The 14,079-nt window shown below is 37.8% G+C and overlaps 1 protein-coding gene across 2 annotated transcripts in view; it reads left to right on the top strand.

Annotated features, from left to right (window-relative positions):
* Positions 1-14,079, top strand: part of MYBPC3 (myosin binding protein C3) — a 60,853-nt gene that overhangs the window by 39,722 nt on the left and 7,052 nt on the right. For both annotated transcript variants that reach the window (XM_058025800.1, XM_058025801.1), the window contains 5 exons: positions 424-612; positions 2,622-2,756; positions 3,967-4,134; positions 5,402-5,490; positions 10,432-10,627. In XM_058025800.1, coding sequence (XP_057881783.1) covers positions 424-612; positions 2,622-2,756; positions 3,967-4,134; positions 5,402-5,490; positions 10,432-10,627 — 777 coding nt within the window. The remainder of the gene's footprint in view (positions 1-423; positions 613-2,621; positions 2,757-3,966; positions 4,135-5,401; positions 5,491-10,431; positions 10,628-14,079) is intronic.

The raw sequence follows: 14,079 nt of genomic DNA, 5'->3' as shown, positions 1-14,079 counted from the left end.
GCTACCATACAGGCTCTCTTTCCTTCCCAAGGAAGTCAGAGCCAGAAAAATGGTGAGTGGCCATATCTCACTCACTGTAGGGCTGAAGCAACCTGAGATCTGCACTGTCTGGGAAGCATTCTGCATTTCCATCACTTTGCAAAGAACACAGAGATCTAGCATCAGTTCTTTGATAAAACATTAATTTAAAATAAAAGGAATTTTCAAACTGTTCATCCAATTAATTCTTTGTGGGGGATTTAGGCTATTAGTCAAGGTTAGTGAATTGAAGCAGAATAAAAGAAATAAATTAATTTTTTAACTCCATGCCACATCTTAGACATTTCAAGGAAATTTCTCCTTCACATAAAAGGATTTTCTTTTTTCCTGCATGTGAGATAACAATTTCCAGTTCTTTTACCACATAACAGCTGTCCTTTCCAGGCTATATTTTAGAGAGAAAGAAGAAGAAGAGCTATCGATGGATGAGGCTGAACTTTGACCTTTTAAAGGAGCTGACCTATGAGGCCAAGAGGATGATTGAAGGAGTGGTTTACGAGATGCGGATTTATGCTGTGAATTCCATTGGCATGTCCCGGCCCAGCCCTGCCTCACAACCCTTCATGCCAATTGGTGAGTTTTGATACTCCATGGTATTTCTAGGATAAAACCAAGACAGGACAATTCTGATCTCTTCTCTTCAACTGCTCTTACAGCTAAAAGAATGTGTCAGGAAAGAGGCTATCAGCCATCTCTATATTCTATATTTAATCAACCTTCTCCTTTGTAATGTTCCTCTGTCTCTCATTCCTCTTCCTGAAGAGCACAGAGGTTCCAGTTTCATGAAATTGCTGATGAAATTTTAGTTGTTATAATTAGAAGTGTGAGAGTCAAGCTGGATCTGAAAAAAGGAGGAGAACTAATTGACAGAGATTTCCCTGTCCCTCTCAGCTTCTCCCATTCCCTTATGGGTGCAAATATCACACTATCCCGTCCAGTGCTCCCTTAATCCCAGCCCTCTCCACAGCTAAAAGGATAGATGATTAAGAAAATATTTGAGGAATGATTTTCTATAAATAATCCTTCCCAACACAGCAGTGCAGTGTCTCCTGCAGTCCCTGAGCAAGGAGCAAACTAAAGGAGTCCTCAGGAAGCCTGCCTGCTAAGACTTTTAGGGAGAAGACCCACAAAAGTACAAATAGCTGGAGATTAAAATGACTAGAGTTTCTAAATCTACAAATAACAGCGAAGGGGGACAGTCTGCTGATGGAGATCATGTAAAAGCAGATGATGCAGTGAAGGAGTCAGAAGGGAAGGCTGAACTGCAAGAAGGGTCTCTTAATTCTGGATTTCAAACTCACAACGGCTGGTCTGCAGCAAAAGAGGTCAAACAAGAACCATCAAGTGGAGCTACTGAAAAAAAAGGTCCAAAGTTTTCATGGGATAGGCAGAGTTTTACTTGATTAAGGATAAAGTTCACACTTACTTCTTCAGAGAAGAGGTTTGGGGTTTTGATCGTGTACTGTGTGGCTGTGTATGCTCCCAATTGCGTTTCCTCCTGTGTGCTGTCCTTGCTACCACATGAATACAAAAATTTTTGACAGTTACAAAAATGAAATTAGGTGATATTTTTGGTGGTGTTTTTTTTTTTTTTAACAATAACTTTGGGAACTAAGACTGATTTCAGTTAGTTCCACAGTATGTGAACCTGTATTTAACTTACCTTGTAAAATCTATTATGTATATTCAGTTGATGTTCAGTTTATAATACACAAATACACAGATTATGCCAAACGGAATCATTAATACAATTGCTCTTATGGTATGCATACTAAATTTTATGGTCCTGCATCCTAAATGTTATTTTGAAAAAGTTGTTTTCTGTTTGCTTTTTGATATAAATTAATTCACAGTAACATTTATGTGTATTTTGGATCCTCTAGTAAGGGCTTTTCTTGATTATTTTAAATTAGTAGAAAACAGTCATGCAGCAGAGGACTGAATTTAGCTAGTGGTCTTTCTGAACTGTGGGCTTATAAAAAGGCATGACACACCTGTTCTGAAGAAATATTAAAAAGCTGTATCTAATCCACAAATTTTTATCCCTAAAATATTTTTCTCAAGTATGTCTCTGTTACAAATGCACAAATCAGAAGTAGTGTTTCTCTAAACATGCAGTCATAACTTTTGGTCATTTTCTTCACTGTATGAGTGAAGTGAAATTCAGCCACTGTCAGTTTGCTTCTTTGACCATGCAAATTTTGTCCAATTACAGTCAGGGTGTAAGTACAGAATATAAAAGGTATATATTTTCATTTTTAAACTTCTCTGCAGACTTATGATGACAATTTGACTCCCTTCTACAAGTCTTTGTTTTTCCAGTGGCTTTTCTCAGAAGGGAGCATCTGTGAATAGGAGCTACTATCTTAACCTCTTGTTCCCCTTCCTATTATAGGAGTCTTATGCTGTGTCTTTATTAAATGATGTAATAGGTGTTACACTTTCCAACTTAGCTTCAGATTTATTTTATTAGTATAGACAGTGGTACATAAATCAGTGGGTAATCACTCCTTGTATAGCCTTTGAATTCTCATAGTTGCATTGCTATTTCTCAGAATCTACTTGTCTGTATTTCCTAACAGCTCCTCCAAGTGAACCAACCCACTTCACAGTGGAGGATGTTTCTGACAGCACTGTTTCCTTGAAGTGGAGGCCCCCTGAGCGGATTGGAGCAGGGGGATTAGATGGTTACATGCTGGAATACTGCAAAGATGGATGTAAGTAAGCATGACTACTAGGCAGCAGCAATAGAGCATTTAAAAATGCTACAATTGCAATAACTTCACCTCAATACACTACCAACAACCTAACCATGTCCAGCATCACCAAATTTTAACTCTAATCTATGTCTACCATCCTTGCCAATCATCACCATACTCACTACGATGTGACCGTAAAACCATGGAAATCACATCCATAATGTCATCTTCACAATCATCATAAGCTTTAATAAACATTAGTAATACAAAATATCATTACTGTTCTATAGTCCCTCCTATACTTCTGTATCATTCATGAACTGCATATTCCTTAAAACACATAAAATAACATGATTGTGACAACATCAGTCAAACTTTAAATTAACCATTACCTTACCTCATTTAATACCATTACTGGTAATAAAGAGTGCAACAGCACCATATCTACAAAATTCAGTGTTCTGTGATGCTACAACATAATGCTTATGTCATCAGTCTGAGAACAAATTTATAGTCACTTCAATATTGACATTTTCCCTCACACTAGGCTTTATTGCCAAATAATCCAAACTAGGGGGTTTATAGGGCATAATTTATGCAGAAATAATTTAGAGTCTTTAATGAGACATCACTATAGAATTACCAGAATCTCTATGTCACTGTCAGAGCAGAATTATTTTATCAGTCATATTTCTGTACTTTATAATAAGGAAGCACTAAGAATTCTGTTCTACTGTGTCATTTGAGAATGAAACAATAAATTCCAACAGTTATGTGCTCTATTATTGTTTTCAGCGTATGTGGCTCTCACTGATCTGTTTGGACAGTCACAGAAGGTATATTTACTCCAAGAAAAAAATTTCAATTAAGGCTTCACTTTCTTGCTAAAGCTACTTCCAAAGTTCTCCCCATTCCCATGTAGTAAAATAATTGTCAAGAAGTCCCACAGCTCAAAGCTCTATAAAACAGAATGCCAAAGGAACCACCCAGAGATGATTCCTTTATCTCCAGCTATTTTGAGTAACGAAGTCTAGAGATTGCTTAACTCCACGTGTAAACAAATCTCCTTGATCCAGAGTTCTCCTTCCTACTTATTTTGTTCTCTTTTAATTATGGTGCTGTAACTTGAGTTCATTTTATCCCAATAGAAATTCCCTTTCAATTGCAAACAAGGCCTCAGTTTGGAAAAATAATGTATTGTTGCAATATGCACATACTGTACTTGTAGCTACAGAATGGATTCCTGCCCTTCCTGGCCTAACCGAGCGCACGTCTGCACTGGTTAAAGATCTGGTCACAGGGGACAAACTTTATTTCCGTATCAAGGCTGTAAACCTGGCTGGTGAGAGTGCAGCAGCAACAATAAAAGAGCCAGTTACCGTTCAAGAGATCCTGCGTGAGTATCTATACTGAATAAATCTTACTCTTCATTTCCTCTGGCCAAAATTCTGCCTTTAGCTAGGAATAACACACAAACCGCTCTTCCACTTTGATTAGGTGCCCAGTGTCTTCTGACTCTGAGAACAGCTCTACAGCACCCAGGTCTTATATTTGTAAAGCATGGCTCTTAAAATAAAATTCTACTTCTTACTTTCAAAATATGGACATTTCACCTCTTGCAATGGCACTGTCAGAATTTAAGAAACATTCATTTAATATTTACCTCTCTGCTTGAAAAGCTGCTGTATTACTGCAAAATGACTGTGGTTGGCTATGGCAAGAGATCTATTTACTTCATTGTCGCAGATTATTAATTACCACCCTGTGTATCACCCAACAGCAGCAGATTAAAATTCATTTGACTGGAGTCCAAAAGACATCAAGAGCTGCTAATAGTGAATTCCTCAACCCTGGCTCACATGAAGTGTCTGCCAGAGTCTCACTGGCAGTAAACTGAGCCAATGTAAATAAAACAAAGTTTAATGCATCTCAATACCAAATGGTCATGAAGACAGATACTCCAACTGTATGTTAAGAAATTCCTTCTATAAATAATAGGGGAAAGACTAAGGATAAAAGGAGAGCCTAGAAAGCTTTCCAGTGAAGTAGAGGAAAGCAGAGACCAATGAAAAAAACATGCAGTAAGATCCTTATTCGTTAGTGAAAGTAAGATGCTACATAGATTCCACTACATCCATCTCAAAGAAAGAACTGTAACTGAATGACTGTAACAAGATAAAGGAATCCATCAGTTGCTGTGCTTTCTGAGTATGTCCATAAATACCTCCCAGTGGCAATGTACAAGCTGCTGCAATATAGCAATAGATAATCATAATCTATCATCACTCTTTTACTCCAATACATCCCTTGTCCCATCCTTTCTACTGAACTGAACAATTTTTCCAAAGAAACAAAGTCCATATAGAAGTCTCACATCCAACAGAAGCCACCCAAATTCACATTTCAGATGTGACACGTTTTCATAATGCTGCTGTCACTGAAAACATGCTCAGAGGTAAATATATAACTGAGACTTAATAATATTTTTTATCAGTAGACAAATACTTTTGAAACTACTGAGAGACTGAGCTAGTCCCTAAAAGTATAAACAGTGCTTCCACAATTTTCTTATGCTCAAAGTTATCCATTGCCTTATTTTTGCTATAAATAATGTTGCATATTATCAAAAGTTATGTATTTAGTGTGCTGATGCTTAACTGCAGAGCGTCCCAAATTCTGGCTGCCACGCCACCTCAGACAGACTCTGGTGAAGAAAGTGGGTGAAACAATCAATATTGTGATCCCTTTTCAGGTAGGTATCAGCTTCTATTTTGTCATGGTTATTTATGATTACTTACCTAAAGTAATTTCCTTAATGTAAGTTCCCATAACTTTACTGCTGAAGCAGAATTTCATAAATATGGCTGATGATTCATGAAACCTTCTCAAAAAATTGAGAACGGGAGGGAATCATTCTTTTTTTCAGTAATTTTTTTTTTTCAGTCAGAGTTTCTTCCTTAATCCCACCTTTTGGGGAAGAAGAAAAAAGTGGTCTAAGTAAGCGCAAGCCCATTCCTGTTTACTGAGCATGGGAGGCACCTTAGAGAGAAGTAGTCAAAAATGTAAGAATCCAACTAATTACTCTTCTGGAACCAAGGCATATGATGTCACTGGGCAACTTCTTTGGCAAAAGTGTGTGTGTTAACTTCTGAAAGGCTGACTGCAAAAAGTAGAGTTAGCACATAAACAGAAGACCCCAGTTGGCCCTGGGATGCAGAACCTGAGTGTGTGTATAAAGACCTGCTGGGGCATTACTGTGCATGAAGGTATAAAAACCAGAGCTTGCTGAGGATTATCAAGGGTGCATGTATGTAACTACACTTCGCTAAGGCATGCAACAAAATTGCTAAAATATACACAAAGACGGACCTGACCAGTTACCTCATCTTGACATTTTCTAGAGCTGTACAGACAACTATCTGACTGTTTCTAAAACCCCACATGCCTTTTTTCAGATGCATGACTATAATATCAATAGAGTGCAAGAATTAATGTGTGTAAGGAAATGGTTTCCTGAGGGAGAAATAGCAAAAGAAATTGTAAATTACAGACTCTGGCTCTGACACAGATTTCCTCAGTAATAGCAGCTATATCACTTAATCAAGTCCTCAGTAAAAACTTCAATACACTGAAATTTCTCTACAGTCCAGGACTGACATCTATAGAAACATAATCCTGTTATTAGTGAAAAGCTTTGAAATCCCCATATAAAAGATGCTGGAGATATGCAAAATATTTTTTCCACAAGGGAGACAAATAACCACACATCATCTGTATTATTTTGTTTGAGCAGCATCAGCAGGAAAAAAATTATTAGAGCAAAATTTATGTAAACTTAAAGGTACATGTCTTTTAGCACTATGGTTACTGGGTCACATGAAAAGTTGCTTTTTCACAGAGATATATCTGATTAGTTCACAATTGCAAGCTCATGAATGGATAACTTTCTTGACTTGCATGCTTGAATTATTTCAGCATAATCATAAGGCATTTTTTTCTTTCACATTTCTTATCTCCAAGATTGTTAAAATGACTTTTTTACTGATGTGTAGCCACACACAAAATTCAAGATTTGTATATCTGAGTTATGTAATTATTTTTAAAAAACCCTAAAATAAACAGATATTTTTCCTGCTTTGATATCCAAGTTGAAGAAAAATTGCACAAATTTGACAAGCTGTCCCATAAGCAGGGGAATAAAGTTTAGCATTTTAGAGATTGGTGTCTTGTGTCCCCTTGTGCTGGTTTTGGCTGGGCAGTTAATTTTCTTCATGGAAGTTACTATGGGGTGATGTTTTGAATTAGTGCTGGAAAGAGTATTGAGTATTGATAATTTTGGGGTGTTTTAGCCATTGCTGAGAGCAGTGCATACACAGAGTCAAGGCCTTCTGTGCTCCCCACAAGATTCTGCCAGGGAGGGAGGTGCTAAATAAACCATGACAGCCCCATATCACCACTGTCCCAGCACATGCAGCACCTCCTGTGCTGAGAGCAGCCTCACTGCAATATTCCCAGGGATTTGCCAGTTCTGTGCCCTCCTCCCCTCACTGGCACGTCCTCAGTTCCCTGGCCAGGCTAAGTGCATGTGGAAACTAATCCAGAGCTTCACTTAATCCTGCCTCATCATACAGCTGTTGCCAAACAAAATAGTTAAAACACTGAGCTTTCCCTGACTTTTCTTAGTGGGGACACTGAGGTTTTGGCATTTCCCCCAGTCATCAATCTTTCGCAGAACTGTACTAAGCTAATCTTAGTGATTTCAGGTGCTCTGGCAAACTTGGCCAAATTGAACCAACTGATCAAAACATGATTTGAGTACCCGACTGACAAATCATGTGTTGGTATAAGCTCTTGTCTCCTAAAGGGTAAGGGTAGCAAAAAAAGCTAAAATCTATCCAGCAACACCAGATTTTACTCTGAGAACAAAGCCAGAAGACTTTAATTCAAGAAGTATTTTTTTGAGGGAATTAAATTTGTCATAGTGTTGAATTGCAGCTCTCACAGTATTAAGAATTGTGGCTATAGCTATTTGGAATATGTAATACAGATGACCGTTCAAAAAAAGCAAATCAAAAAGAACATTTCCCTTCGCATTTTGAAAAATTTTAAGTCACTGGACATTTCTATTGCAGAAGAAGATCCTAAATAAATACAGAATCTGGTATCTAGTGAAAGTGAAAGTCAGTGTCTTCTACTATTTACAGTCTCTGTGCAACCTTTCCAGCGACCTCTGTGGTCACTACAGTAAAATTCTGTGAAATACATTGTCAAGGTATTCTGGGTTTAATGCTACTGGCAGACCTATTTAAACCTTTAGATCAAAATGTCCTGAAAAGAAAGTAAAACATTGCTACTAACCTTTTTTAGGTTGAGTGCTCTAAGCAGGTGGAACATTCTGGTGAAAGGAAGAGAATCAACACATTCTTGCCTCAAAATTAACTATGTGGCACGTCATTGGAGGGGTATTATGTGCTATTAATGGATAAAATTCACAGTAGTACTGAGCAGTCTTTTTGTCCATCATAAATGTGTGAATATAAATATCTAAGAGCATTTAAATTCATTCTTCTCTGGCTGTGAACTCCCCGAGTTTCTCTGGTGCTATTTAGCTACTCTGTCACTCACTGTTCTCTCTCAGATTATCTATTACACATTGCAGAAATCCTATCCTCTGACATATGTATTAGGAACATGCTTTCTATCTGATTATGCTTTTCACAGTCTATAAATATAAGAGTATATGAAAACCAACACTTTGAACACTTGCAATCTTTCACTGGCTCTCACAGCACCTCAGAAAAGGAGGAGCTGTGAGTGAACATATCTGATCAACCACACTAGAATACCAGCAGCAACAACCTTGTAATCAGCCTGAAAACCTGCCAAGTATTTGTCTTGGCAAAGTAGAAATTTAAATAAATGCCCATAGAACTATACTATTTAGGCAGGTTATGTTTATTTTGAAAGCATTCCCTAGCCAAATTTTTCAAGGAGGATCTCCATATCATTTTAAAATACAGGCATATGTGGGAAGTAAAATAGAGTCAGTTCTTGGCCTCTTCACCAATAATCAGATATGGAAAATAAAACACAAAACCCAACCCAAACCCTTTCACTTATTCCAGAATTTCTACTATACATTCTAGCTGAAGAGAGGAGGCCATTTCTTGCTCTAACAGGTTTTTGTGAGGGTTCTCTGAAATGAGACTAGGGTACAGGTGCACTAGAACTGGAAAAAACTCTCTTGTATCTATTATTTCAGCCCTGAGGTGCTCTTAACTATGCTCCTTGGCAGAAAGCTGTAGGAAAATAATTTATCAGAGAGAGAGAATGCAAGATCCAAAACCATAGCTCATTCAAGGTGTTTATCAGCCCTGATGTAAAATAAACTACAATATATCTGATGAGTTAGAGAAAAGAGCATCAATGAACAAATGGCAATTTCTAGGTCTTTTAGACAACGTTTAAGTATAATTTTGGACAGATCTTGGCCTGACTCTTATAAAAGCTGAAGTTTTTTTCCTAATACCACTGGAAAAAAGAGTGATGGTACACAGACCTTCTGAGCAAATACCAGACAAATCTGAAATAAAGGTGTAGCAATGCACAAAGATTCATTACTATTCTGTCTACCTTTAGGCACCAAAACCAAGAGTCTGAGTATCTTAATCTCCCTCTGTAGGCTAAGGGGAGATACAGTGTTTCAGAGTGAGAGATTCTTTCCAGTGGACTGAGGAACCTTCCAGAGCTGCTTTCTCTGCTGTTTACCTGAGGCAGTGTCCCCGTTCCAGTGCCTTGGGCTCCAGCTCAGGGCAGCCTGGCAGAGCTGACTGCTGACCCTGCAAGGTCCCACTTTCCCTCCCCACCCCTCTGAACTACTCCAGGCCTGGGCTGCTCTGTTTCACCTTGGTAATCTGGTGGAAACTTAAAACCCCCCCACTGAGTTATTTTCTGTTGGATTAAGTAGTAATACATTTAATAAATACGTTATGGCCATTTTCTGTTTTCTTGGGATTCCTTGTTTGGAGCTGTACTGTGGAAGTAGCACCCCAATAACTTTTGAAGAACTAAATAGTACTTACCATTTTTCCTGGAAATGGCTGGATGAGAGCGGTGCACACCACTGATAGCTCACTGATTCCACAATGCCATCTCCCATGGGTGCAGCAACGCTGACTGCTTAGGCTGACAGTCACCAAAATAATTTTGCAGTGCAGAAAGAATTATACAGTAAATTTCACTTCCCAAGACTGCAAGATTACAATAATTTTTCAAAAAATCTTTAAAATCCCTGGGGACAGAGCATCAAAACATTTTAAGAAAGGAAAGAGAAGGGGAGCAAAGCTAATAAAGTCCTCAGGTGTGTAAAGATTCTGCTAATAACAATCAGAACAAGTCAGATCACCTGTTGGCTTCACTGATGCCTGGGAAAGGGTACCAGCCCAGCACATGTATAGTATTTCTGGATTTGTTCTCAGTATCATTTCAGTCTCTAACTAAATGGCATCCTCAGAACATGGTGCCACTAAACCACACAGATGGTAGCAAATATTTGTCTGGAGGAAAACAGAAATTGTAAAGTATTTATAGAGTTTACTATCTCAACTCTGTGTATTATATTAAGCCTTTAGATTTATTGCTAAGAGAAAAATGGAAATACTAAAGCCTCAAAATTTTTTTTTTCTCTATTTAGGGTAAACCAAGACCCAAAATCACTTGGCTGAAAGATGGTCAAACTCTAGACTCCAAAGATGTGGGAATTCGGAACAGCAGCACGGACACAATCCTTTTCATCAGAAAAGCAGAGCTTCATCACTCAGGAGCATATGAAGTCACTCTTCAGATAGAAAACATGTCTGATAAAGTTGCAATAACAATACAAATCATAGGTAAGACTCTGACAACATCAGAATTAAGCAGATCAAGCAAAACAAAACAATGGCCAGACTGAAGCAACCCAAAGGTCTACCTCCCTCAGAATCCCTTCTCCTTCAATGGTTGGTTGCAGATGGTAGGACAAAGAGCATGTGACCTTATTTTCCTACTACTTTCCCACCTTGAAATTATCTGTGTCCTAAAGACCTTCAGAGGATGAGGGATATTCTTTGTGTTCCATAGCTATTTTGTGATCTTTAGTGATCTTTTTCTTGCCTAATTTTATCCAGTCTGTATTTTAATACAGGTCTAGTTTGAGAATCCAAACATCCTTTTATAAGGAATCTCATTTATTTGTCTTGATTTAAGTCTGTCTCTTGACAATCTCATTTGACATCCATACAGTTTTGTATCAGAAAAAAACATGAATAATCATTCAGCTTTTCCATGTTACTCATGATTTTATAACCTTCAGTCCCACTTGCCTCAGTTAACTTTCTCAAGTTTTACTCTCTTCATTTTGACTATTTTCAAACAGATGCCATTCCATATTTTGACTATTTTCAAACAGATGCCATTCCATATCTTTGATCATCCTTATCAATCTCCTTTCTATCACTTTGAGAGAGATAGAATTTCAGAGTTCTGGTGTTCTTAGGCATAGCCATATTGTACTCAAGGAAGGAAATATGACTCTTGGAATGGACATACTTATACAGGGTTTTTTTTATTAGACAAGGATAGCAAGATAAAATCATTGCCGTAATATATGTCTACAGTTCCAAAAATTAGAAGGCACAGTCTTGTGAATTTGAAAAATTCACATTTAATGCTTTACTCTGTTAAGAGTGTCTAGTTAGTCTGGGGCTTATTCTCTATTATACAATTTCCAGTCTCTTTTCTAATGTCATTGCCAAAGTTTCCATAACTTCTGTTGGGATTATGTGAGAGATATTCTGAGATCTTGCTTATTCAGATATCATTAATGTTTAGCCAGAGCTTTTCTGTTTCTCCTCTTTGGCACTCTTTTTAACATTCTTGATAACTGTTTTTATTTCTCTTTCCCCGCTTTCACACTTTTATCCCAAATTTCTTCCAGTGTATCAATACATTTTTAGAATCCATGTTTTGGCTCACCTCCTAATGCTTTGGAATTAAAAACGCTGACTTTGCTCTACATAAAGTTTTATTAATTGCGTTGGCAGAATGTGTATGCAACGGTGCCAACAGCAAACAAGAACGACATAAAAAATTGGAGCAAATATGTCTTAATACCAGCAGCAGCTTCTGCTGAAAGGATGACTGCAGTTCTGCAAGAGCAAAATAAGTAAATGGCAGCTAAACCAAAATAATCCCAAGAGTGCCCAGCGAAGGTGTGGATGCCCCATGCCTGGTGGTGCTCAGGGCCAGGCTGGATGGGGGTCTGAGCAATCTGCTCTGCTGGAAGGTGTCCCTGCCCATGGCATGGGGTTGGAACTGAAAGATCTTTGAGGTCCCTTCCAACCTAAGCCATTCTCTGACCCTATGATTCAGGTAATGGGGAGTAGCAGTGCACCCTACATTCTAATTTATCTTTCTAAAACTGGTTAGTGACTCCAGATTCTGGCCATTGCTCTTAGGCCGTAGCACCAAGTATCTTCTGCCAACTGTTTGTGTAGAAAGTCACAAAAACATATCCATCTGCCATTGCCAGAGAGTTATACAATACAATACAGAAAATGAAAGTTGAAAAAAAGAACTAATCTTATCACACAGGTAAGAGATGGAGGACATTAATTTTGTACTTCTTGAGTAGTTTGCTCAAATGAATGGGAATACATATAATTCATTGATTCATGACCAAGAAGAGAAATGGCTTATAACATATGCAGATACTTCTGCAATCAGGGCATCTACTCTGATTCTTGATTGTGTTATTCTAGAGGAACTACCTCTTCTCAATTCTGTCAACTGCACTTTTTGTTCCCCAGATTTTATTTCTCTTGGCACGACAGAAATACAGGTGTTTCAGGCACCCTTTTTACACTCCTAGTGGTGCTTTAGGTGCTGTAGAACAGCAGGCTGAAAAGCCACCCTGGCTTTCAGAGACACAACAAGTCAATCAGTGATCTTTTGAGGTGTCTTTTCATCAGCTAACTTCCCTTGGCAAAAGTCTCCTTGATGAAGAAGAAATGCTTGTGGCTTCAGCACCTATCCCTTTTTAAAGTAGGGCAAGAGTGCAGGTGGCCAAAAGCTCTGCTGTGGTGATGAGTCAGGTCAGCTCCAAACAAGAGGAAACAACTCTGTTACTGCCATCACCTTCCCTCGTTGCCAAAACAGTTGTTGCCCTTTACTCTAGAGATCAAAAGAATGTGCACTTTTCCTATGGGAATAGAGTATTTACTGAAGACTTTTAGAAAGTGCAAAGATAATGAAAATATCTCCAATCTCTGGAGAATATGGTTCCCTCAACTTCTTTCACACTCTACATGAATCAGTAAATTATGTCTTTCATCATGACTTCTATTGACTGAAGCAAACCTCAGTCCTATACTTTATTTTTTTAACTGGAATTAATTCTTTTTCTCATTATGTATTATTTGAAAATAAAAATTAGAATTTATCTTTGAAAGATAATTCACACTATCTCTTCTTCCCATTGTATAAATTTCATTAGTTTGCAAAACTCCTCAGCTGAGCTTGTGCTGAGGGTAAGACAGAGTACTTCCTCAGAATATAATTCCCCACTCCGACACAGTGCCCTACAGAGGAAAATAATTTGAGTCAGAAGCATCAGTAAGTTTAACTTTTCCCATCCTCTGTCCACAAGATAGAGTTGTACTGGTTATTACTGAGAAAGAAATATTCTACCATTCTACGAAGGAATTTTGGATATATCTTCTTGCAGATTACATTATCCCACTGAACCACAAATATCAAGAACATAAAAATCCATGTAGCAAATTTATCCATCTCTGCCTTTTCTAAGGTTGTTCTTCACATATATGCAGACAGGTATGTAGTATGAAAAATTCTTCTCTTAAACCAGAACAGATTGATTGATTTCTGTGAAATGAAATATATATCTAACAAAACAACTAGGATTTTGTTTCTTCTAAGTTGTGATTCAAGCTAACAACAAATGCATTTCCACCTCTCCATAAGCAATGTTGTTCATTTGACAACATATTGCCATTCCCTACTTCAGAAACAGAGAAGAAAATTTAAGAAGGCTTTACCTGGTTGATGGCTGCTGAGAAACACAGAGGATGGCAGGTTTTTCTCTGAAATGTTAGTTAAAATAGGCAGAAAGAGGATGATAAGTGGAATTAGAGCCATGCATTCCATGTCCCTTATCAGACATCATGCAGTGTTCTAGTAGGCACCACTTTGAAGAAGGACAGTAGGGGTCAAACCTAATTATAAAGCAGTTTTTCAATTCCAAAGTTTGTCAGTGAAAAGAGAATTAGCACATTATGCTTTGATG

The sequence above is a fragment of the Melospiza georgiana genome, chromosome 6 (assembly GCF_028018845.1).
Source record: "Melospiza georgiana isolate bMelGeo1 chromosome 6, bMelGeo1.pri, whole genome shotgun sequence".
NCBI lineage: Eukaryota > Metazoa > Chordata > Aves > Passeriformes > Passerellidae > Melospiza > Melospiza georgiana.
This window is presented reverse-complemented; position numbering and strand designations above follow the sequence as displayed.